Source organism: Zonotrichia leucophrys, chromosome Z (genome assembly GCF_028769735.1).
Source record: "Zonotrichia leucophrys gambelii isolate GWCS_2022_RI chromosome Z, RI_Zleu_2.0, whole genome shotgun sequence".
In the NCBI taxonomy this organism is placed as follows: domain Eukaryota; kingdom Metazoa; phylum Chordata; class Aves; order Passeriformes; family Passerellidae; genus Zonotrichia; species Zonotrichia leucophrys.
The window spans coordinates 23,791,306-23,818,524 of record NC_088200.1 but is presented as its reverse complement, the minus strand read 5'-3'; the positions used below and the strand labels follow the sequence as shown (position 1 = coordinate 23,818,524).

At 35.7% G+C, this 27,219-nt stretch overlaps 1 protein-coding gene across 9 annotated transcripts in view; it reads right to left on the bottom strand.

Moving 5' to 3' along the window:
• TRPM3 (transient receptor potential cation channel subfamily M member 3) overlaps positions 1-27,219 on the bottom strand; it is a 415,622-nt gene that overhangs the window by 123,748 nt on the left and 264,655 nt on the right. For all 9 annotated transcript variants that reach the window (XM_064736884.1, XM_064736885.1, XM_064736886.1 and 6 more), the window contains exons 2-5: positions 14,093-14,172; positions 13,250-13,454; positions 5,006-5,219; positions 1,800-1,924 (exon numbers count right to left, since the gene is read on the bottom strand). In XM_064736884.1, coding sequence (XP_064592954.1) covers positions 1,800-1,924; positions 5,006-5,219; positions 13,250-13,454; positions 14,093-14,172 — 624 coding nt within the window. The remainder of the gene's footprint in view (positions 1-1,799; positions 1,925-5,005; positions 5,220-13,249; positions 13,455-14,092; positions 14,173-27,219) is intronic.

Below are 27,219 nucleotides of genomic sequence, written 5' to 3'. Positions count from 1 at the left end.
TATTTCGGCCAGCAGGTTGAGAGAATAAATTTTATGTTGTCTATCAAAGGTAGAGTTTGAAATATTTTTGTCTTAGTGATGACCCTGTAATTGTAACCCTACTGACATACTTGTGTCTGCCTTAATAGAAAACCCTACTCAAATTAGTTCTAACTTTATATTAAACTTTTTTCATTTTGTATCTGATGATCAGAGTAAGTTTTAAGTCTTTTATGATGTAATCAGAAAGGATTTTTTTAAAAAAAAGTTGTTCATTTTAAAATAAAATTACCGTAAAATTTATTGGTTTCCTCATAAATTGGAAGGATATTTAGAGGAATGCATTGCTTAAAGAAATCACAAGTCAGGGGAGTTGCTCCACTTGGCTGGAACATCTGGGAAATCAAGGGTTTTTTTAGCTTTTTCTGCAAAAGAAGGCTCCAGATCCCCTTAAACAGGCAGTGACTGCCTCAGAACTGAGGTAAGTTTGCAACAGGAGGAAAAAAGTAATAAAGGAATAGAAATGTTTGAAAATTCATGGCTAATTTTAGGTTTTTCTTAACTTTGTTCCTGTTATGTTTCCAGAACCCCATGCCTAATCACTAAAGACTATATATTTGAAAATGATGTGTACATTACACTTTAAGGAGATACAACACATCCTTGTGATTATCTTTTTCTGCTAATTACCTTCTGCACTGCACCTCATATATTTGAAAATGATGTGTACATTACACTTTAAGGAGATACAACACATCCTTGTGATTATCTTTTTCTGCTAATTACCTTCTGCACTGCACCTCAGAAGAGCTCATTGGTGACTCAGAATTACTGTGGCAAAGTCTGATCATGCTTTTTTTTTGTGGTATTAGAGAAAAAAACTCTATGCTAATACACTTCCCCCTAAGAGTTGTACTTTCATAATGGATTGCAAAAAATTCCAGTTGGATAATTTTCTTTATAACTTCATTGTAACTCCCCTGACTTAAGAGATACTTGAATCTTCTTCCCCTTCCCAACTTGGACATGGATACAGAACATACAGAGAAGAATGTGTTAGGCTAATGAAGACTAGGAAGAAGTTCTTCATGCAGATTTAAAACTCCTCCACTCACAGTTAGTCACTAGTTCTCAGACAGATTTCTTAGGAATGAACCAGAAGAGAGAACAAAATAGGTTCAGAAAAGTTTCAGATAACAAATAACCAGTGCAGATGAACTATTCATTCATTTAAAAATTGAGGAGTTAATCTTACTGTATTACAATTTTGAAAGAGAAGAATGGTGTGAAAGAAGAGGAGAAACACCTGGCCCTGTCCTTCAGAAAGTGGCTAAAGGTGAATTATTTGAGGTTGCTCTTATCTACAACACCCAATAGGACCTTTCAAAATTACATCAATAAAAATTTGTGGAGGGAATATATTATAAGGAGGATAGCCTGAAATTTTGAATTTGAATTGAAACCAAGGCATTATAGTATTGTTTGAAAATAAGCCAGCTTTCAAGTTTTGCAATCAGTATTCTCTTAAGCACCTTTCCGGGTTCATAGAGTTCTAAGGATGAAGCTTTGATATATTTTTAAGAGCAGCTTTTAATGAATTGCCCTGATAATTTATTTTTAAATAAAATACAGTACAGAATTTTTAATGCTGCCATGGCAAAACCTGCCATCAACCCTAATGGAAAATCTGTGTATTTATTGACTATTTGCTGCAGATAAGATTTCTAAGAGAAATTGCTAAGTGAGGGATGGAGAGGACAGGAAAAATAACTGGAAGATTTATAGATATTGGAGGTCATCCATGTCTATATAGGTCTTACATCTTTGCCAATCAGATCCTCTTGGTTTTCCACAATCCCCCAGGGAGCTATACCGATGGTGCAGATCTTCCCTCGAGATTTTGAGGCATGATCTTTCAGGGCATCTCCAACATGCCGAATGACCCCTGGCAAAGAAGGAGCATAAAACAGAAATTCATAATTATGTCTTTTTCGTTCATTATCATATGGATTTTGTGTAGACATGTTTTTCTTAGGGAATACCTGTGCCTATCATTACAATTAAGTAAAACTATAAATACAGTCCTATTTCTTATTATTAATTTCCTTGAATCTATTTCATTGAATCCAAAAATTACTAAATGAAGTAATAGGAAAAAATACACAGCTTTAGAAAGAAGAATGGAAATGCTGACTGTTCGCTGCCGCTTATTTGTCTGCACTTGTGCTCACATGTGCATGCAAGCATTTGTGTATTTCCAGGCACAGAAAGAAGCATAGGAATTAATTGTGCTCCCTGCCCCCCACCCCCCAACTCCCTCAGAAGTGCAGCTCGTACACAAATGCTCCCAATCAAGGATGGAAATGTGAAAACATCATTATGCTACTCTGTGATGAAGCTATTCTGCCACTCTTTCCAAACAAACTCAGTCACCTGAGATAGCTTCCAGCAGAGTATTAGTACCCACCCTGGGAATCAGTGAAAAAACAGAAATTAGTACAGGGAGAATGGCTACTTCCCAGCATTCTTCCAAGGGCTTCTTGCTTACCCTAGACCAGCTTTGGCAATGTTTCAGTGGCATCTCTGTGCAAAGGACAAGTGTCATTTCTCCTTTGTTTAAAATTAAACAATATTTTAAATTATTAATTTAAATAATTTTAATTATTAATTTAATCTATCTATTAACAACTATTTTTAGAATGTGGCTGCACTGAAGCAGACCTGTGGGTTTGCTGCAGATGTAATCTGATTTTCAATTGCTGAGTTTCCATGTTGTTTAAATTTCACGATTTCAAGATGACTGGATAGAAATTGCAGTCACACAATTGTTAGGATTTTGGTTTTAGTTTTCTGAACTGTAAATGACTGTAAATGTAAGAAAACTCCCCACAACCTAACACGTCCTCTGTGTCCTTGAGTCTAGTATTATTCCTGTGGTGGAAGGTTAAAAAATCCCAACCCTGTACCTGCCATCAGCTATGAACTAAGCTGTTATCCAACAGACTAAAGGATTTAAACCAGAAAATCTGCCCAGACTGCAAAAATTTCTCTTGTTTAGAATAATCAATTTTCAGCATGACATGAATATTCAGAACAACAGTCATGTTTATAGCCAGGTATGCTCTGCCTCTCCTATGTCACTGATTCTCAGTCCAACAACAGTATTTCAGAACATTTCAGTTATAATTTTCATTAAGAGAAACTCAGTTTCAATATTAATCTTCAACAGAAGAGACTGTACCAAGAAATTCTCAGTTTTTATGATTTCACAAATTATTTTCAGCTAGGCAGTTTGAAAACCTAGTCATTGAGCAATCAACTGCTTTCCTCCAGAAATTAAAGACAACAATGAGAGATTACTGACATTGAAAAATTTCTTTTTAAATTGCTTGTTTTTAAAACAGAAGAGAGACACTTGAACTACATTGTTTTGTCTAGGAAAGACAGTCCTTTCTAAAAGCATTTATGATGACTTTCCTTGTTCATTTGTATTGTTTTGGCATTTGCAAATATGAGGATTTCAAAAATGGTAGGAAGCAGTTATGCATTTGCCAAGTACAAGTGTTATCATCTGTCCTTTTTTTAAAAAAAATCTATATTTTGATTTCTACAGTTGCTCTGGTAATCAACTGCATTAAGTGTACAACACGTACACTTTTCTGATGTTATTTTAACATAAAGCTTACATCTATCTTTGCCATCACCATGACAAGTGTCTGACAACTAATATAATTACCACCAGATTGCACAGATCAAATTTAACCTGATTTTATTCTTTATTTTAAAGAGATGTGGGGCATATTACATTTGTGTCTATTTCTCTAACACTCCAAAAGCTATGCCTCTTTGCTTTTTTCAGGCACCAAGCCTGCCAGAATTCAAAAATTCCTTGGACAACATTCACAGACACATGGTGTGATCCTGGGGCTGTCCTGTGCAGGGCCAGGAGCTGGACTCTTTGGTCCTTGTGGGTTGCTTCCAACTCAACATATTCTATGATTCTGTGCTACTTGTAGTGCTGCTGTGATGAAACTGAGTTCTGCTTTAAATGTGATGTGCTCTGAAAACGAAATCCAAGACTCCTATTAAGCATTTATATTCAAACATGTAGGAGTTGATCTACCATGCACTAAAATTAATGATAGAATGATTACATTGTTTTTCAGAGACAGTAAGAAGATACACTCTTACTAAAGTAAAAATTATAGCTTTGTTACTGCAGCAAATGAGAATGACAAAAGAATTTACAAGTTCATGTCCTAGCTCAAAACCTTTTGCAATTCTCTGTAGCAGAACTTTTTTGACTTTTCCCCGAATCTCTCCCCCTTTCTGCCTCCTCCAGGGAGGGTAACTGAGATGTCAATGCCACAATTTTCTGTCTAGGGATCTATGTTTGGCAGCTTATTCCCAAAGTGCACATGCTGTCTACTAGCAGTGCTGGGCCAGCTGCTGTCTTGGGTCCCTAGGACACGTGTTTGGTGTATCACAGATGCTCTTTGACTAAAATGGCAGATATAGCTCTTGATGAAAATGTAATAGCAAAAAATTAGGTTGAACTCTCTACAAGTAAGGAAGAAGTTTCCCACCACATCCAAAACCCAGAACTTTTTTCCTTTAACACTTTGGGTCACCTGATTAATAAAATACATGTCCTTTCTGGATGAAAGTGTTTTCGGTTTTATGCAATAAGAGCTGGACTTTGACTAGTAGTCCTCCCATGCAGCTTACAGCTGACCTTATAAAAGTCTTCCTTGGTGATATACTAATACAATTGCCTTGCAGGAGTTTTATTTTCAGCTCCAAAGTGTGCTTTTCATACTTTAGTGAACCTTTTATTCTCTTTTATACCTACCAGCTGCTAGGTTGGTATGAACTTTGCATTTTCTTGTTTTCAGATAGTACAGAAATTACTAATAAAATAAAACATAGAATGGCTTTCTAATGTCATAATTCCCACTTTCCCCACCTTTTTTTGTGATGAAGTCTCTTAGATGCCACTGTGCTTTTTTCTCAATGTTGCTCTTACCTGTGTTTACTCCTCCAGTGAATATCCATGCTCCAGTTGTCATTGCAGCCTTAATAAGTCCTTTTCCAAAGACCTGTTTGAGTTTTGGCTGAAGTTCAAAATTCTGAAGGCCCCCATGCACAGAGATGAGAAGTTTGGGGAGCTCAAGTTGCCACTCTTTGGTCATCAGATGCAGAAGAAGGTCAGGCTTTGTGTCAAAAGACACACGTACATACTGCAGGAGCAAGGGCAACAGTAGAGAGTAGAGAAAAGAAGATTGGTTATACCCACTGGTTTCTAATGTATATTATCTGTGCCCAAGAGATCACTTTATTGATGACAAAACCAGTAACTATTTCCTAACCTGATGATTAGTTTCCTAGTTGAGAAACAAGGAATAATGGAACACTAGCACTTCACAGGCTGGACAATTTTCTTTGTTTAGGAAATTAAGAAATTAATTGTTTTAAAATCCTTAGTAGTGTTTGAAAGATTAATGTTTACAATTTCTAAATGCAAAAGCTGGACCAAAAATATAAGAGGTCTGCCAAAAGTGACCTAGGTAGTCAGGGTCACAACTGTGTATTAACTTACACCTCATTGTCAAATTACTGAAGTCAAACCCTCAAAAGGTAAGAAATAATGGATAAAACCCCATTCTTCAAGCACACATAGGTTTAAACTGAGCAAAACTACCAAACTGATACTTTCCAGATGAAAGAATGCTAACTATGAACAATTTCATGATCTTGCCTTAGAAAACTCTAGATCCTAAAAGAGCTGTGAAACAAATTTTTGCATTTCCAGTTGCTGGCTGTTCTGTGCTACACATGCAGCAATTTGTGCCAGGGGAGATCATACCCATCTGTGTGTGCTCAAAGATAACAACTGCATTCAAAATTCTTACAGCACTATTGTGTCACACAAATACATGTCTCTCTCTGGTACAAGCCTTTCTCCTGCTCTTTCTGTTGCTGTTTCACAAAGCCCATGACAGGGCACGTAATAATTTTTTGATTTCTAGTTACGTAGCAAAAACGGGAAAAATTCTTTCTATATTTGCTAAGATCTGGAAGACCCTCTTAATAAAATAAAATAGGTTGCAGAAAGCACTCACTCGTCTGTCAAACTTCTGATTGAATCAATACCTACAGAGCAGCTTCAGCAGTCTTTCCCTTGATGGGTTGTCAGCACAGGCATCAGGTGCATGCCTTGGCCTTCAGCCTGTGGAATAACTTGTCCTAATTTGTTTAATGCAACATGCCAGGTAGTATAATATCCATACATATTTTTTAATAATTTTGTCCCTTTTCGACACATCTAATCAGTATTTCTTGCCAAAAGTTCATGATCTTTTAGCAAGAAAAATAATAACAAAAAACATATGATAGTAAAGTGGTTTCCTTTCTAGTTGATTAAGAAATAAGGACCTGACATTTTCCAGAGGAAACTACTAATAAACAGTACTTTTTGCAAGAATGGGTTGTTGCACAGTAAACATCTACTGGTAACATTTCTGGAAGAAGAAGCCTGTTTGCACAATTAGTTGTGGGGGCGCGCAGCCAAACTGAAAGCTGATTAAGAACTTGGGAATGCACGTTCACCCCAGTGCACCAATAATGTTCTCTGCAGCAGCCAAGGAAACCCACAACAGCTACTGGGCATAAAAACACAGTGTTCATGTCTGTCAAGCTCATTAATATAGATGAACTGCCTCCTCGGTAGCTACTCGGTCAATTTCCAGTGTGAAATAAAATCTTGTATGGCACCTGATCCCACTGACTGGACTGAGACATTAAAAGTTTTTAAATTGGGATTTGAGGGTTGTCAAAGTTTTAACACACCAGAGAGCGTGAAAAAAGAAGAATGATCTTTTTTCCCCTTTTCATGTCTTAAGGGAGATCTGAGGCTGCAAAGGGCACCTGGAGGCGTTCACAGACAGCATCCTTCATGGGGCCAACATGAAAACTCTGTTGGTCAAACTACAGAGCCTTTGGTTCGGAATCACTGGTACCTCACTCTGCTTTGTGGTGAAGACAGACTGCAAGTCTTCAGAAGATAATTAACGTGAATTCATACTGGCAATGACCATATGTGGAAAATATGTTGAAAACATGCAATTGCATCATCTGGGATGATGCTAAGATGAAGGCACAAATGGCATCAGATGTGTATTAACTAATCTGGACAGTGACTACTTTTTTCTTTGTTTTTTTATTCTTTAGATTTTTTAAAAAATACCTCAGAATGTGTGATTTCACTGTCTCTACCTTCTTAAGTCTGTGTGTTACTCTTCTTATACATGAAGGCCTCTGAATTCCAATAAATATAAATCTATAAAATGATTAAGAAAGAAGTATTTTCTTGCATTTATTTGAAATGTAGACAATTTGTATTAGAAGCAACTGCTTGCTTTTTATACTACAGGAAAATCCCCTTTACACTTAGTATAATTTCACTTTACAAAGTGGAAATTTAATGAAAAATAAGTGTCTAAGGTTCTTTCACGTAAATTAAAATTTAAATCAAGTAAGATAAGATTTAGTGGTTTAGAAGTTTTTGGCAAGGATGCCAAACACGATTTTTCTTTTGTGCATAGCATTCAATTTTTATGGCTATTTGAAAAATTCTTCTCTTAGAGAAGGAATTTTTAGTTTAGCATACTTGAATTTACTCTTTTGCCATTACTTAATAGGTTAGCTAGTAAGTAAAAGAGAATTCTTCTGTCCTATTTTTAAAAGTTTACATTAAGTTATAAATCACACCTTTAAGGCCACTTTAGCCTGTAACAAAAATTCTTGTCTTCCAATCTTGTAATAGAATATTTATCGCTATCAGATTTTGCTTAGAATGTTAATGAGTATTTCTTTTGTTTCTGAATTCTCTTGCTATAGCCTCCGGAGGTTACAATTTGATATAAAGATACAAAATTTGAATCTAAGCCAAACCACTATGCTGTTGTGCTATGAAATTCCATGCCTGGGGTATCTGTCATCCATAGAAACTATCAGTTCTAATGGGGAATGATTTAGCCCTTTCTTTATGGGAGAAGTATATGGACAGGATGCAAGAATTCAGTTTTTATGTGTTGGCAAATCAGAGCAAGTTAGGAAGCAAAAGTACGGTTCTGAATCACAAAACCTACAGACTGGCCTGACTGGCATCAACACAGAACGTGAAAGGACAAAGCATCACACTTGAGCTGCAATGCCCATTTCATCCCAGACCAGCACGGTGGTAGTCAGCAAGGGTGCATTTGTTGTTTCATTTTTTTTTGTCAAGTGTTCTCTAAAACAAACCTATGCCCACCACCAGTCAAAAGGCCAGACACTTCCAAGTTTGACTCCAGTGCTCTAGGGCAAAAGTCAAAGCTCCTGAGAAAGAGAATTGCTACTCTGTTACTTAAGCACAGCTGTCTCATTAAAGTACTAGGTGAATGATTACAGATGAGAGCGTCAGTGAATAAATTAAAGACACTCAGAATTTGTTGTATTTCTGAAAGTAAATCTATTCAGACAACGTTTTGTGATCTGAATTCTAACATTGCTCCTATGTTCCTTTTTGGTAACTTAAATAAGTTTCTACCACTACAGATATACCTTCAAATTAAAGACTGGTTGCCCACCACTTGCCCCAAAAGTGTGATCCTCACCAAAAAAAAAAAAAAAAAAATTAGATGTAATTCTCACTGAATTAAACAAAAACTCTGCTGCTTAGACTGAAACCAAATTGGTTCTGTATAAGTTATTAAGTTAATTCCTCTTACACCTTAAGGCCTAATCCTAGTTCCACTGAACAATCAGTGAAAGGACCTTCATTGATTTAAATGGGCTTTGGATAAAGGTTTTTCTGTGTTATTTCCCCTTTCTCTCCATGTAGAACACCATCTTTTAAATTATGTAAATATTTTTTAAGAAGTAATTTACTATAACAGAAACAATATTTGCTGTCTTTTCATGGTTTATGCAAGTATATGATTATCTTTTTTTTCTTCTCAAAAGCCCTGATGACTTTTGGCATCCTTTTAATACAGTTTTTATAAAACTCAATGCATTTTAAACCAAGAAAAATACCTTTTCCTTGACTGACTTCCAAATAATAAAGTTTTAAGGATCTGAATATTAGCAAGTTTGGTTAAGTAACTGTTAATGTTGGAATCCTACTGATGCTTTTTCATGTTTCCTTACACCATAAGAGAAGTTAAGCCGATAACACTGAAGTAAACTTCCTTTCTTTTGCAGCTGCAAACTTATTTTAGGATTTTACTCTGCATATGAAATGTATAATTGAAATGCATTCAGTGAGGAGGAATCTATTTAACTCACCAAAGGCTTTTCAAACAGCCATCTTCCATTTAACCCTGAAAAACCATGAGGAAATTTTAGTTTTGCAAAGAGAAATCCTTTAAAGAAGTTTATAGACAATCCAGGCCCAGCAGTTAATGAGAGAAGATTAAGGGTGTGTGTGTGTGCATCTAAAGGCAGATAGTGCATTATAAAAAATGGGTTTAGTTGGCTCAAAAGTGCAGTGCACAATGCATCTCTGCAAGATTGTCTTAACTGGTACAATGATAAACAGAATACACTTTCAAATTTTTTACAATATTGCCCTTAATTGGAATGGAATCACTCACATGAGTTTGATAATTGCTTTCTGATTTAATAAAATGCTAGTATAAAGTTAGATAAGTGTGTTACTTAAGCTGTACAAAGCTGACTAGCATAAGCAGATAATATTTTATTAGCTTTCCTGTATTTTTCTCAATTTTATTAGCAAAACCTATTAATAAATTCATGTACATCCACATGCCTCTCACATCTTTTTACAGTTGTTAAATTTGAAAATCTGCTATAAAACTAAAATAATTGCAGACAAGCAAAATTGTTAATTGCATTTCTTACATATTAATGGGATGAGTCCCTTGTAAAGAAAATATGAGATTGACAGAGATCTAAATACCACAGTCTTGTTGCAGGATCATCTGTGGTTGCATGAAATGGAAGGAAAGGCCTTTTTAGTAACTGATATTGTTAACCTGTGTTACCCCTCATCTCAGCTATGTGTTTCTATATAATATCCTGCACAAATTATTAAGCTATTTGTATGATTGATTTAAGAAGGATAATGCAGCTGCACTGAAGAGACTTTAACAACTCCATGGCATTAGCAAAAGTCATTCTGTTAGGGAATTTTTGTTACGCGTGGCTGCGGAAATGAAATTAATGGCTCAGTAAGTTCTATTTACAATATGTAAACCTGTATCTTTGTTGTTTTGTTCCAAATCCACATGTTCTGTTACAATTTCAATATAATTTTCATTTCCACAGCTAAAGATCTGTTTGTTGTTGTCTGGTGGCAACTGATATAATATTTTATTATGGAAAGTATTATTACACTTACTATGTATTTTGTATTAAAATCTAATTCTGTTACTTCAAATTGAGAAAACAATTATCTGTCAGTTTTACATTGAACTAGTCTGTTCCATTAATTGACTCCTGGTTTCCAAATTATAAATCTAAGGTTATGGTTCCTATTAACAAGCCCCACCCAATTCTCTGAAGTCCAATTCAGAACAATTTAGCAATTTTGCTGTTAGCACAGACCCAGAAAATACTGCTCAGTTTGGTGTTTCCTTAGCTTAGTGATTTTCATGTGTGGGCATCCATTTCAGGAAATAAAATAGGGAATAGGTGAAAAATTAAATGCAAATTTTTTCCCTTGAGGATTTTCTTGATTTTGCCAGCTTGCCAAATCTTGCTGCTTTGTAAGGTTATTTTATTAGCCAATAGGTAAAATATAAACTTACCATGATTGCCAGCAAAAACCAGCTGGCATGCGTTATTTGATAGCCAGTATGAAGAACCATTTTTATAAATATTTATCTTGTTTCCTCCCCTTTATCTGTCTTCTCTTATCTACACTGATCAGATTCTCTGCATTTGGGTTTGAGAATGCACAGCTGAGCAAGAATACTTCCAGTACCTACTATGTACTCGCTCCGTTTTTTTCAAGCCTTATTTTATCAATAAGCCTCTTTTTCCCCTCCTCTGCTGAAAAAGTTGGTGGTTTCCTGTGGCTGATCAAATTCTTGGCTTCCACAGAAACCTTTGGATTTTTAAAATTTATTATTTGTTAAATTTTATTATTTTATTATGGGAAAATCCCAGTACCCAGTAAATGCAAAGGTAGGAGTTTAACTTTCTATTAATAAAACAGCAAAAGAAGTTAGGCAACTTTTTGACCATAGTGTACCCTAAAACAATGTTTGGGCATGGAAATACGAAGACAAGGACATCTTCATGTTGCTTCTGTGGCAAACACATTTTAACAAAATTATTTTTATCCATTTCCATTTAAATTGTTATGCAAGCCTCCTTATTTGTGTTTTGGTCTTATGTAAGGCATTTTCCTCACTGGTGGAAAGCAATCACAAAACTCATTTGAGAGATATTTACTGGATTGTTTAATTTGAAGCACTTTTCCCACCAGTGGAATAATCAAATTTCAGGAGATTCTATAGGCTTTTTTTAATGAATGGAGAATGTGTTTTATTCCCATGCTTTAGGTGGGGTTTAATGATTACAAATAGATGGCATGTGCAGCTTCTTGATTCTATTTATTCTGACAAAATAAATCTGGAGAATTTATTCTGACACAATAAATCTGGAGAATTTCCAGCAATAAATGCATTGTCTTTATCCCTAAGTTTTAAATTGTTATTTAGTTTTCTGGGAATTTAAGTCTCTTTTTCCATTTTCTTTTTTTCTTTTTTGTAAATTGTTCATGGTTTCACTCCTGACTGCACTCTGTGACAATGATTTTCTTTCCCTTTTGCTGACTTCCAGTTTTATCTCCTCAGTTGCACTTCAACTGTACTTCTTTGAGCACACAGCATGAAAATTAGAGTGTGTCCTGTCTCTTCTGGCACTATGCCAGGACATCAGAATCCCAGCAAATATGAGAAATCCTCTAAAAGAATTGGTGTCAACAGCTTTCATAAAACCTTCACCATTTCTTGGCTCTCCAAGACTACTTTTGTCTGGGCAGAGTTGTTTATTACTTTATAGCAATCTTCAAGGACATCACTGAAAAAGCTCTTATCCCTTCTCATAGAGCTGATCCAATGCAAAGAATCCATATAAGGTTAATAACAGTCATTACTGTATCTTTGGACCTCTGGCCTTGCAGATTTTTAAGTGGTTGGTTATCAATTGAACATATGATGACTGTGACACTCTCAGGGAAATGACCTAATTTTCTGTTTCTTGGTGCAGCAGTGCTTTCTAGCTTCTATCAAATAAGCAATCCATCTGCACAAACAGAACCATCCACTTGAAAAGTCACTCCAACTCCAGCACTTCTGTACACATCTGAGGAAAATACTTTGCCCTCACTAGCATAATACCTGAGATTTCCACTGTCTTTACTCTCTGTTTTTTATGACAGACCTGAGTCACCTGTTGGGAAGAAGTCATGCACAGAAAACAGTACTGGATTGCTGAGCAGGTGTTATTATTTTATTCTGCAAAGTGCCCAGGAGCTCAGCTTCTGCCCTCAATGCCAAAGCAGTGTATTGGCCATGAAGTCCTAGGCACATGCTCCTCTGTTATTCCCAAAGATCCAGTTCTGCAGTTTAGATAGAGTCAGAGAGATTGTTCCTTTCATGTAATATTACATAGAAGAAATACACTCACGGGTTAGTGTGTGTGCTGGAAACGTATCTCCAAGTTAGTGGAGCAAAGCCTTCAGATCAATGCACTTTGATACCACTCCACAGGGATGGAGTAACTACTTGATCAAGACATTTTGTAGTTCCTAGATTAGACACTTCCTGGAGCCCCCTACTTCACTATGAACCTATACTTTCTATACACATCTACCTCTTATACACGTCTGGAGGAAAATTAATGGGAATTTGGTATTTTTAAAATCTGTCAGCTTTACAGACACAGCCAGGAATGGGAAATTATAGATTTTAAAACTCTTCAGAAAAAGAGCAAAGAGTAGCCATTGGAATGAAATTAAGACAGCAGCACATTAAGGCCTTCACCCTTCATAAAGGTAGCTCCTCTTGCACTGCGCTCCAGCTTTTACAGTTAATTTTGTTCACCCACTCTTTGACACGTGACACACAAAAACATACATTCCAGTCGTACAGGCAATAACACTTTAGCATGAAGTTATGAAAGAGCATTGTCCATTCTTTGTGAAGGCTGACTTTTAGCTAGCAGCATTATCTATCTAAGAGAAAAACATGGTTACCATGGCTTTATTGGAGTGGCCTCCTCCCTGGAACTCAATGGTTCCGAAGGCGTCCGTCGGGCTGAGCTGCGTGTGCTTGCTGATGGACCACTTCTCCGACTGGATGTCATTGCGAGCCAGCCTGGTTTCACTTTTCTCATTCTGGGTAACGGAGGCGCTTGGAGGCTGTCCAATGTGTTGGCCTGTTAGACGCCCACAGCAACACCTATGACATTAAACAAACAGAAAACCCGAGTCATGTGCGTGTATAAACTGGACAGGGAAAAAAAACTACAAAAAGAACCCAACCCCTTTTCAGCTCTGCTGATTCCTATCCTGAAGCCTTTAGGTATGGAAGCAACAAAGTATATATATTACCTTTTTTCCCCTGTGTCTTGTTTACTTTGGACTCCTCCGGATTTCAAAAAAATCATGCTTTGTTCTAAATATGTGCAAAATGAAATTAAAGAATATCTCTTTTCTTCAAGTAACATCAGGACAAGTATCAGCTTTTGCATGGATTTGCACAAATTTTAAATTGCTAGTTTAATGCATCTATTTTCTTTCAACAGTGTTGTCATGTATCCAATTTAGGTAAATATTCAGTGCACTGAATATTGAGCTAAGAAGATAAGGAAATTAAACACAGATGCCGATCCACCCCTGATTTATCTTTTTTTCTTATGAAATAAGTTTTGAAATGTAAACAAATTGTTCCCATAGGAATCCATCACTGCAGATGTAATTCAAACACCTTCTGAGTAAGTTTACAATACTAATACTGTAACCATACTATGCATACATATATAGAGTCACTTTTTTTTTAACCAACTTTCATTTTTCATACAAGTAACATGCAATTACCTATGGGGGTCTTTGGTGCTGGGTATGATATGGACACATTCTCGCTTGTAAAATGCTCTTTCTATCCATGATTTCTGTGCCTAAAAAAGAGAAAGGAAATGCCTTGAGCTCTGGTTTTGTATTATATACAACCTTTAGTACAACTGTAGAAAAATTTTAAACAGAAGAGGAAATTTCCCTGACTCTTCAGATAAGCAGTGCATATTTTGTAGAGGGCAAACATTCCATTAGAACTATGTTTCCCTTCTAGAGCTAAGCAACCAACACAAGGTTTTAATATTCTTTTCTTATTCACTAGCCAGATGACCTCTTTGCTATTACCATATTCTCCTAACAGAGGAAGAAATCTCTGGAGAAGAATTAACTCAAACTCTAAACCTTTCTGCATGGCAGAAAAAACCCTGAGCTTATTCACTAAAAACACCTCTGTTTCCATATCAGTGATACAACTAAGCCAGCTCTAATTAAAAAAACCTACAACCAGACCAACAAAATTACCTGAAACATTTTTACACTAGCACTGAGAGTACTGTTTAACACAGAGGCAGAAACTACAGTTTCTATGTGGTCACTTAAAAAGAAAAATCTGTTTTTGAAACAAAACACAAAAAATTTTAACATATTTAGTCAGATGATTAGCAGGTAGCCTCTAAAATAGTAGCTGTGGTTGTTCATAACACTCAAGCTCTTCCATCACATATTCACAAAAAAGCAGGAAATTTCCTGCAACATAGTCTTAATTGTCAGATACAAAAGAAGTCCTTTCAAACAGAGAGATGGGTAGGAAAGAAAAAGGGGAAAGAGAAGAACCAACACAAAACAAGAAAGGAGAGAATTTCAGAGCTCTGAAATATTTTTAATTATCTAGGAAATCCTCACTCCATATAATATGAGTTCTGGCAAGCTCTCTAAAACACACACATAGAACTTAATAAGATAATTTGAAGCTTTCCTTGGAAAATTCATTTAAAACAAATTAACTTAATACATTTAAATAATAAAATTACCTTAACTGCACAGCATAAACAGAACTATAAACTATGGACTATGTAAAAATTATCTGAGAATTAAGTAATGTTATGACCATTTTTCCTCTATGAACGGACAACTTTTGAAATTGCCTTTGTAACTAACTGATGTTAGTTTTTACTATACAATGATATAAAGGTAATACCTACATATTACATTAACTAACTAATCTTACATCACTGTCTAATGTTATCTTCCTGTCCACTCAATCTGTATCCTGTTTTCCATGTTTAAAACCAGAACCCTCTGCTTCTGAAAAATGTGAAAATTACTGTGAAGTAAAGAAATTTCTTGGAGTTGGTGACTGTCACTAGCAAAAACTATAAAATAACATCACAAGAATTTCTAGCTATGTCTACCACTTACCAGTCCCAGTATATAGAATTTATTCTTCTGCTTTTTACAGAGAAAATAATTCCTTGCTGGATCTAGTGGTTACAGGTGCTATTTAGCAATATTTTATCTTTAGTCTCCATACATTTTTATTTGAAAAATCTGCTGGACTTAATATCTTGTAGGAATAGCAGATACCTAGGCTTACTTTCACAGTCAGGAAAAAAACTCTAAACTTAAATAAAACTATTTTACTGGGTAAGATATATTTTGTATGAACAAAGTATAGTTAAATAGAAATTCTGAAAGCTAAAAGAGTTATACTTCACCTAAGAGAGACTGCCTTGAGATTTAATTTATCATAACTTCTAAATATCCTTTATTAAATATATTACTGTTTTCATCCTTTTCTGCAAACAATTTGCCATGGTGAATTTCCTGGCTACATAGAAGCAATGTGTCTTTTCTAAAGGTGGTCACTAGCTAAATTTATCTTACGTTCCAGTACGAAAAGGTGCCATAACAGGTACTTCACTGAAATTTTTTCACTAGATATAAAAGCAAGATTTCAAAATGCAAAAAATTGAAATTTAAAATTTATTTTCCTACTCTTTTTTTTTTTTTTTTTTTTTGCAAGTGGAAAAGAAACACAGCTACATTTTAAAAAAAAGTTAGTAACAAAAATAAATAATTTGTGTTGGAATGTTCATCATGCTTCTTCAAAGGTAATATTGCAAAAATAACAGTCAGGTTTAAAATATTTATTCACATCAGAAAAAGATACTTTCCAGTTTTTGGATCTCAGACAATGTACTCTCCTATCCAGCAGAGCTGTGATGACAAAATATGTAATTTACTAATCTCATAATTTCTTCTCCTTCCAAATTTAAAAGAAAGCATCTGATAACATGCCAGTTATCCTTCTGCAACTGATAGAATTTGCAATGAACAATAAACCTCAGAGATATAATAAATTATACTACTTGCTGTAGAGTCTTCCTAACAGAATAACTTCAGGAAATCAACATATTAATAACTATACTGTCTGCACTAAATTCTCACTTATAATGCAAATTAGTAAAGTAATAAAAAGTTTAGAAGACTACAGCAAAGTATTTTCAAGACTAGTAGAGCAAGAAGCTTATCCTCTGTTTCTCTTGAAAGACTCCTTCAGTAATGGTTAATGAGACAATACAAAGTCCCCAGTGAATTCATAAAGTACACGCCATACTTGAATTCGGGTTATTCGCTGCTTAACTCTCCAGGTGCGTCCCTCTTTTTATTAACCTCTTCGCAAAACCTCACCAAGAACATTTCGTTTCTCTCTTTCCTTTACCTGGGTATCATTTCCCTGGCGTCTGAGGCCGTCCCGCAGCAAGCCCTGCTAGCCCGGTCGCTGCTGACAGCGCGGCTGTGCCCGGCCCCGCGCACCGCGCTCGCAATGCCCCGCACAGGAGCGGGGCAGAGCCAGCACAGCCCTCGCACCCATTAGCTGCCTGGAATGTGCTGCTCTGGGATTAGCCTTGTTAAGGGTTCACTGGGCACTCACCCATGGTCCCACAACACCGCTTGGTTTGAACATCTAATCTGACACCAAAAGAAAAACAAATCCCTTGAGAGCTTGGATTTAACTGGCGCAAGCCTTGATGGGGTTTTTGTCTCCTCTCTTCTTTGCCCCTGAGAAAGTGAGCTGGTCAAAGTGTGATAAGATGCTTGGAGTTCTTAAGTTTGACTCAGGAAAACCAATCCATCAAAAGAAACACTGTACTAAGCTGGAAAGAGCTTGAGAACACAGGAGAAACTGTTAAGCTCCAAAGAATGAAATCAGTGTGTTTACTGGGCAACTGCAAGAAATCTATACACAGTTGAAATATATTGCAAATAATCAACAATAGCATTTTCCTAAAGAAACTGGGGTTTTGACTCTGTTTCCCACCAAAACTGCTGTACTGTAGTGCATATGACTTTTCATAAACACAAACCTTTGTCCCACAGAAAAAAGCAGCTGCATTGTTTTCATCATAATTAAAAGCTGGTAACTTTAACCAAAAGTTGAATATTAACAAATCTGGGGACTACTTCTTTGCTGTGCCCTCTTGATATTAACACATATGAACAACTTTTTCATATGAACATCTTAATTTTTATTTTAGTACCTAGCAATAACATAGGATTAGTTACTTACTTAAAAGTTTTTGACACATAAAGTATTTTGACTCTTAACCCCCACCACCATATTTACATTAGCTCATACATATGCCTACATCCCTTCCTTTCCTTATCATTAAGGGGCATGAAAAATATTCTGTCCACCCTTGGTAATGAAGAACACATAAGCTCAAAACCGTTCTGCATGCCCATTAGCTCTGATGGGCCCAGAATGGGCAAGGCTGAGAATATGTATCAACTTTTAAACTTCTTATGCTATCACACAAGTGGAGAGCTTAAGCTAGGCTGGCTAATCCATGAGATTGCTTTTGTCTCTTGGTTTCCTAAGTTTTTGGGTAAAATACAAACATATGTTTTGTAAATATTAATGTATATATTAAGAATGTCCACGCACATACACATGTACACACACACATGTACACACACACACACACACACACACACACAAAACCACACATTCTTTTCCAGAAAACCTGTGAGGTTTCTGAACCAGAGAATGTGTGCTTATTTTGTCAGATCTCCTAAACACAGGATTGGACCAAAGGTGGTCTGTGGATATTGACGAAGGTGAAGTTGGAGCCAGGAAAGCAGCTAGTAAACAGTTCAGTGAGGAAAAAAATATGATGGGGAGTCCGCAGGTAAAGACAGCTTGCTTTTTAACACTAGGGAATTTGATTTGGTTAAGAGGATGGAGAAAGAGTGGGGCAAAGAAAGGAAATATGTAATGACTGAGATAACTGGTTAAGAATCTCCATTGACTCTGAAGTGAAACTTCAGTATTTGAACGTGACAAAATTATGGAAATTGATCCTGGATTCAGGTTTCAGCTTGCAGAGTAACATGGGGCAAAAGCCACATCTTTTGTCTTAAGAACAATGCAATGGTTATACTAATTCCTACTGTGGCACTAGGACATTTTATAGGTAGGGACTTCAGAGTTGGCATACACAACTCATGCTAAGGTAATTACAACTGTCTTTGCTTATTTAAAGATGCATTAACTTAGGACGGCGTGGCTATGAAACCAGCAGCACCATACTTATTTCTGTTTTCTGAGGCATAATAAAAAAAGAGCCAGTACACAGAGACAGGTATTTGTTTCAATATTGTACAACTGCAAAATAGTGCTTTCAGAGTGGATGCTGCCCATTTAATGATAAAATCTTCCACCCACCTCACTGTTTATGAAACAAAATATTAAAATAGCAATTAGCAATGAACTCAGTACTGGCTGCTCATGGGAGGTGAGGGCAAATACTTAAAGAAGTTTCATTGGGGAAAGAGAAGTGTTTGAAGCCTTTCTCTACTTTGCAGGGGGACAGAGGAGCTGGACGGGCAACGGAGTATTACTGAAGCACTTTACAGAGAGGATCAGAGGAGGATATGGTGATGGAGCAGCATCAATGCTATTGCAAACTGATGTGATTAGTATTCCTTAACCAAATGGGAAAATTCCACTGTCTCTGAATAACAACCCTATACCTGTAAATTTCTATATCTGCATTAGTACGAAGGAGGGCAATGTTTCAGCTTAACCTTATTACAAGGTTTGCTTGGGACAAATTTCTAAGCCTCATTTCAACACTGTGCAATTATAAGAACTATAAGCACTTTTATGTCATTCTTGAAGCATTAGGAATTTACCTGTCTGAACATTAACTCAGGAACCTTTGGGCTGTCTCAAAAGATTTAGTTTTCTAACAGAAATTTATTGCTAGTAGCCTCTTAGAGGCTGGCAATCTGACCTTTACCCACTAGAGCTGTACTTATGTATGCTTTGTTCTTTTTCTATCAGGCTTCTCAAGCACTTTATCACCAGACTTGTAACAAAAACATTGAGGAATTGTCTTGAAAACCAAGCTGTATGCAGTACAGAATAGGAGGGCATAGAATACAGTCATTTGCTGTTACAGTATATTACAGAAATTATCTCCTAGCATTGTTTACCACATGCAATTTTTATTGTACTTAAATGTATGTTTACCACATGCAATTTTTATGGTACTTAAAAGAAATAAAGTAATTTAAAAACAATTAGGAGCTTTGCATTTGATGGTTAATTATTTTAGTAATTATATCTGACATTTTTCTTGCTGCAAGGACACAGAAATGAAAATGTTATGTCTTTCCTAATGCTACAGTGGAAATGTGCATTTATGCTTTATATAGACATTATATGGAACAAGCATATGTCATTATTATCCATGCTATGACAATTTGACTGAAAGCTTAACAGATATTTTAAAAATAACTAGGGAGAATGATTAGATCCAAAATTGGTGTAGACATTCAGGTTCCTACAGGCTTCCTTAAGATCTGTAGAAGTGTAAGAGGAAAATTTTAAAGAAAATGTCATTAAAATGAAGGATATAATGTAAAGAACAATTTCAAAAAGTGGTTTCCTTTTATAAGTTTTAACATATGAAAGGAAGAATGAAGCCTATCAACCTAATTAATGAGGTTTCTTCAGATACATATTTATGATTTCACCAAAGTTGCTGTGAGTTTAAAATTCTTTAAATAAGTAAATAAACCCTTTCTAATAAGAAAGAGTTACTTGATCTCTAAACCTAGATAGGTTTATTTAGACCTCTATTTGATCCTTACCAGTGTCATAAATAGGGGCTATAAGACAGGGAAAACACATCAAATGTGTATAATGCTTTCCCCTAGGACTTCCTCAGCTAACAATTATCCTCTGCTCATGGACTTTCTGCATATTTGTGATTTCTACATGCTCTGTAACTCTTAATGGGATTTCTCCTACCAACTTGCCTGCTGATTTCTTCCAAGCTTTCAGCTTCTTCACCTCTTTCTCCTTGCTGCAGAGGGATACACTTCCTTCTGTTTGTTTTGAACGTGACTCCTCATATTTCCCATTGCAGAAAGAAGCACTGAACACTCAGTTCCCACTCATCCTCTTCATACCAGTCATGGTTTTCAAGATACCTTCTGAAGTGATGTTTTTCCCCAGATTAATAATTTATTAAGTATCCCCTTCACATAGAAACTGTTGATTATCTTTTATCATCCTTGCTGCCCCTCTCCAAACCTCTTTCAGCTTGATTCTTCTTCTGGGAGGAATCAGAGCTGACTACAGATTGCTGTTGTGGCAAGTGGATATTCAATAGTTTGGTACCTATTTCTTGCCTAGTAACTCTCATAAAAGATTGATTTTGTGTTCTTGACCATCACAACTGAGCACTGTGGTATACTTTCACAGAAGTATCTGGCACAATCCCAATACTTCCCTTAAGTGCAGTAAAGAATTTACAATATTAATGGTGAAGAACAGCTATAAAAATCAAGCTGTTTTAATCAAATCTTTATTACAGAGCAGTAATAAACCTATATGAAGTTCTAATTTATGTCAAATGCAGGTTAAAAATCATAATAAAAATGATATCATGCAAGTCTGTAGCTGCAAATACATGACTAGAAAGAAAAACACACAGGAAATATTGTTCTGACAGTCAGTGTTGATAGATTATTTATCTTTTAAACTACTAAGCTTGTTTCTGGATTCTAAACGAGTACAAAATTATTCCTAACTCTTCAAACTAAGGAAAGAAAATACCTTTCACATTCAGCAAGGTCCTATGCTGTCTAATAAAAATCGTGAGGTTAAAATGCACATGTAGGAGTTATGCACTGAATCTAATTCTGGACTGAACTAGTCATTCTACCTCATAAATGTGTGACAGCTATAACATTGTCTGCTTTTTCATTAGATTGAGGTGGTTTTGTTAGCCACTGTGTGGGTGATGAGCTGATGAAGGAATTAAAATTAAACTGTACATAGCTGCAGGAAAGGGCCTGAACAAATGAGGATTCCAGATGTTCCCCAACGCGAAACATTCAGCTGAACCAATTTTGTGTCCCTGTTCACATTTCATCTTATCTAACATGCTGTGTTTACGCCCAAGTCCCTCTTGAGCCCCCTGAATGATGCAGTGCCACAGACACCCTCTGTGACAAGGCTTTGGTTGAGGCCATGCTGTCAGCACCTCCAGCCTCCCTGGGCACATCACGCCAGGTGTCCTCCGACTGTGGTAAAACTTCAACCACACTCTCAGCTCTTCTTGTAACTAACTTTGTGTCACACACATCAGCAGTGTGCCAGCTGTGTTGGAAGCCTCCTGGACCATTCTTGCCTTCTTTATAATGCAAAACAAGAGTACTAAATTGCACAAATCTTGCACAGATGCAGCTATTTCGTTTTCACCACCTGTGTTTCTTACTTTTCTTTTCCTAAAGCTTTAAGCACCAGATTTTACTGAATTCTAGGGAACCCTAGGGAACATCAAGTAACAGAGAGATATGTTTCAGGCATGTGCCAAGCCCCATGTATTGTTTAGATTTCAACAGCCAAATGGTGGCATTGACAAGAGTATTTTTAATGCTAGCTTGTTTATATATGTTCTCTTCAAGAGATAGTGGACATATTCTGAATTAAATTATAATATTTCTCCCTCATTTGACATTCAAATTTCATTATAAACAACAGCTTCAAAATTTCAGATGTAATTATTCTTATATGATCCATCGCAACCTTTGATTTCAGTGACATCTGAACTGAAAATAAATGCACTACTTTAGCTAACTCCTAAATATTACAGGGAAATATTTAACAAAAGATGCTGGTGATTTATCACTTGAAACAAAACTAATTAAAATCTCAGCAAGTCTTGATACTGCCATCAGATCTAAGGAAAACATTTCTGGCACATTATCAAAATGAGTATTTTGACTTTTACTGAAACAGCTATAATTCACCAAACAGGATATTGAATGGAGGAAGAACAGACAAGATTTAGGCTTGAGAGTTTACATTCAAATCTGACATTAGCACAAAGCAGGAACAGAAAAGCATTCAGAAATATGATACTTAACAAGAAGTAAATGCTTAATTTTCAATTTGTTGTCTGTACCTGCTCACATTATAGTATTTCAGAATTATTATAATCTAGGCTTAGCTGTATGGTTAGCATTTTTTCCCCTGTTAAGCCCCAGAGACTTTTAATATTTGATTTTCCTGAAAAATATCATTGAAGCTTCAATGCAATGTCTACCTAATGCAATGTTTTAGTTGAGGAATAAATAAATAAATAAATGAATAAATGAATAAGAAAAACACAACTAAAGTATCATCTGATTATTGAATTCCTGAATTAATCAGGAATATAGTAATAACATATAGATACCTTTTTCTTACAAAAAGATGGTTTCATTGTATTGTCTACAGCAAATTTACACAGCTGTGAACTATGAAGTTCAAAATACCTAGAGAATACAAGCGTTTCTGAAGCAATGGGAGTGAATGATCAGTTTGAAACACTGTCAGAAAACCCGGTTCAGCCTTTGTGAACAGTATGAGAAACTGTTTCTATGGATTTTGCTTCTGCTTTAAACCTACAATGCTGTTGTGAGGCAAGAGTGTGCAATTGTGTGATGATACAGGCAGCATATTTAAAATATCATAATTCAGCAAAACTGAACACTTAGACCATTGTAGAACTAGGAAGATTCTATACTTCTGACCAGATGTTTATAGCATTATGTAAGTCAGTAGTTTTTCAAAGAAAGGTCTTAGATTTGATACTATTTTGTAACCTACATTGCTGGGCCCATGTAAAAATGACTCATGTGAAAACTAGTGACACATTGATGTTTTTTTAATCATATTCTGCCCAAAAGAATTCTATATCAAGCACATAACTGTCAGGTTCAAGAGACAAAGCATTACTTTTTTTTTTTATGTCAAGGAGTTTTCCTTGTCTTTCTAGTATTTCTCAGTTAGAATCACAAATATGTGAGAAAACTTGCAGGCCTTTGTGTACTACACTAGAATATTTTTCATCCAGGTTAGGTTGATGCTCCAGTGCTGATCATTGCTCCTTTACTCGCTGTGGCAATGCAACTTTGCTTTTGCCTTCTCTTAATCAGCAGTGTGATTCAACTTCAAATGAGAAACAAAGACTGAGTGACTACTGCTGTCATCCTCTCAGATGGAAGCAGGTAGACTACCTGATCCAAGAGCCCCATAACACCCTGAAAATAGGAAAATTTCTCAGAGATAGAATTAAAAAGTAAATAAATCCATCATATTTTGAACGTAATTTTACAGAAGTGAAAGAGGCAAGGTATTTTTTTGCCATATAGCTCCCTATGGCAATTTCACAGGTTGTTCCTCAGCCTGCACTTCCTAAATTGGAAAAGGAAGTAAAACCTTGTAAGTTACATTCAATGCAAGATATTCCAGTGTTCTATGACTCAAGTATGACTGTAAAAGCACACCCATTTTTCTAAGATGCATTAGTCTTATAATATTTTTTTCTTTCTGCACACATAAATCTATGATTCCTCTTTTCTTCTGAGGTTTATTCCTAACCACATAGCTTAGGCAAAAGTAATATTATAGTATTTTTTAATAATAAATTGGCAGTCACCAAATAAGAGCTTATAAAGTTACATTACTTTTCTCTAGGGTCAAAAAGGATAGCCTTGAGGCATAAATTCTTATTAAATCTCAGAGTAAGAAAAGAATAAAGTCACTAGAAATATAAATTTAGATAGGTACATTTCATGTTTTTTGTTTGATCTGAACAGAGTGTCTTACCTTAAAAGGAATGTTGCAAAAAGGATCACCTAGTATTTCTGTTTCAGTAAATTTTAAACTTGGTTAAATCTGCAAAATTCCGTAAGGAAAAGACATGATATAAAATCTCAAGCAGGATTTTAATTTTAAATTATTGCATACAAAATTACTTTGAAGGTGATCTGTATCAAAATTTAATCATATTAACCATGCTGTGTATCATAATTATGACCTACATTATAGATAATAGAAAATACTTCAGTGGATTTTCCATTCTGTTTTAATTTACAGAATGAGCTTTGATGATGTTTGAAAGGTCTTCTGAAAGGCTCTCTTTCAGCCTGTTCTGGCTCTGATTTAACAAGACTATTAAGATAGTCCTACAGTTTCATTTTTAATCCTTGAATTAATATTAGGATTAGAATTTTATAGTGAACCTGGGTGGGCTTCATTAAATCTCAAATCCTGCAAATTCTTGCTTTTGGGCAACCCGCGGTTTCATGACTGGAAATTTTGAAGGACTGAAGCCTAACAATGAGGAAAACAAGGCCCATGCTGTCACACTGCTGCCATGGTTTCTTGTTTTAGCCACAACAGGTAATTTTTTGTCCTAGTTTTCTTAACTAGCTGCCAGAAATTATATAATAATAAAAAAAATTATTCTTTGCCATGTAATAGTCCTCACATGCAATAACTCCTGCAACTGTGTTTATATACGCATAAGCACAAAACACAATTGGAGTGGAGGATCCCCACTACAACAATGTAGAAGTAAACAGCAAGCATGAATAATCTTGTTGAAGCCTTGGAAAAGGACTCAGACTCAAAGGCAAAAAAACCCATTCATCCTCCAATATCCCCACTCTGTGGGTCTGAGCACTATTTTCTCTTTCTCCATAAAATTTTGAAATTAATAGTCACGGTAAAGGCTACTGATTGATGATACAACCTGCAGAGGATTAAGATTATATTTGTACCATCACAGGAAACATCTTGGAAAGCCACTGTGAAGGCATTTGAACATGAAGACAGGAAGAAGACAATGGTCTCTACTTCTTGGCAGATCTTCTGGTTTTTTCCTCCAAAATCCAGTAAAATATTTTCATGTGAACAGATGGATTTTGTGGAACAACAAAAGAATTGAAATATTTTCGGCAGGCTAGTCAGTCCCTCTCAGAAAAGCCAAATGACTTCCTTGAACCATTCTTGACCCCACTGCAAGCTATGGGCTTAAGAAAATAGGCATTGGTGTGGCTTCTGAGTCAACTGGTCAGTCCAGGTAGTCACAGCTGACTCTTCCTACTTGGAAAAGTACACAAGAAAAAGAGAGTTTAGGTGATCTAGGATGGTTTAGATCATGTAGTGTAAAATGCTAACACCACAGGCATGGCACTGCAACTTCCACCCTGTCACCCCATGAAAGTTGGTGGGGCTGCTGAAGGGTTAGACAAGACTGCTAAAAATTGCCATTATTCTCATCCACTGGTAACAGAGTTGCAATTTAAATTCCTAGACACAAAATTACTTATATGAAATCTTATACTAGGCAATTCATTTGGGGGATTTTTGGGAGTTATATCACTGAGGTGTTTTTTTGTTTTGTTCTGTTTGTTTTTTTTTGGTTTTTTTAATCCTTGGTTTTTTGGGGGAGGTTGGTTTGGTTTCCTTTTGCTTGTTTGTTTTATGGGGTTTTTTTGTGTTATTTTTTACTTTTCCATTCTGTGAGACTTACTCTGAGATTTGCAGTGACAGAAATCAGAATACAAGCATGTCTGAAGAATCTTATTCCTTGAGATGAAAACACTTTGGAAAGCAAGGTGGTATGGGCCTTTCTTTAAATTGATACCAATCAAATATTGCCTGTTAAAGACAATGCAGTGCTTACAATACTTGACTTGAACTCTACAAGGTTATTCAATACTATGCACCCAAATACATGTGACTGAGGACAACAATCCCGGCTGCTCTCCAGTGCTCTATGTTGAAGGCAGCTTGTAATGTTCTAGAGGATTCTGGAAGGAATGAAACATGTAATTTGTGATTAACTAGAGTTTCCGATTTTAATGAATTCTCATAGTACCGATAATGTGAAAAGAACAGTTAAGAAGCAGGTCTTATTGTTTGCAAAGTTTTATGATGGGGGTGATCCACAAGGAGGGCATATAAGTAGTTTTCAATTACTTTCTTGTTTTGACTTGACTTTGAAATGAAGGCTTTAATGTAATGCCTTTTTTTTTTACTATGCTGAATATTAAAATCTAGTGACCAGAAAGAAAACAATACAAACCCTTTTTACTTTAAAAAGGCTTAAGAAATTTCTCTTTTTTTCTTGTATTTTGTAGTTTAAATCTTCTAGAATTTGATTACACAGCACATTCCAGCTATTTGCCCCAGCAGGCCCCTGTATCAGGACTTTCTGATTACTGCTTATGCATTGTTCCAAAGTGAACCCTTGAAGGATTTAATTTAATAGAAATTGGTACTTTTATTAAACAGTGGTTAATTGAAGCCTCCAAGTTCTGCTAAATGTTGTTCAATGAAGTGAATTAGTTGCTTTAATTTTTGCTCTCTCACACAAGAAAATAACATTAAGTGAAATAAAGACCTTTTCCATGGGTCTACTAAGGGTAACATTATTATAGGGCTTTTACCTTATGTATTTTAAGCCGGAAGTTTTCTAATTTACAAAGGTTCAGCAAACTTACAAACTATGTTGATCCTAAAAGTCCTCTCTTGGATTGGTTTAATTATTAAAAATAATAAATTAAGACCACTCTCAAGAACACCATACTAAATGTATGACCAAAACTTGTCACTGTTTCCTCTTTCTGATACAAAATGGAAAAAAAATCAGAAAAAAATTGTTATGGAACATTCATAATTTTTATTTTAAGTTTGATTTCTTCCCTGGGTTTTCCTATGAATAGTTTTTTATGTGACAATTTTCAGTTGACCCCTCATTTTAAGAGGGATTGTAAAAAACTTGTAGAATGTCAGT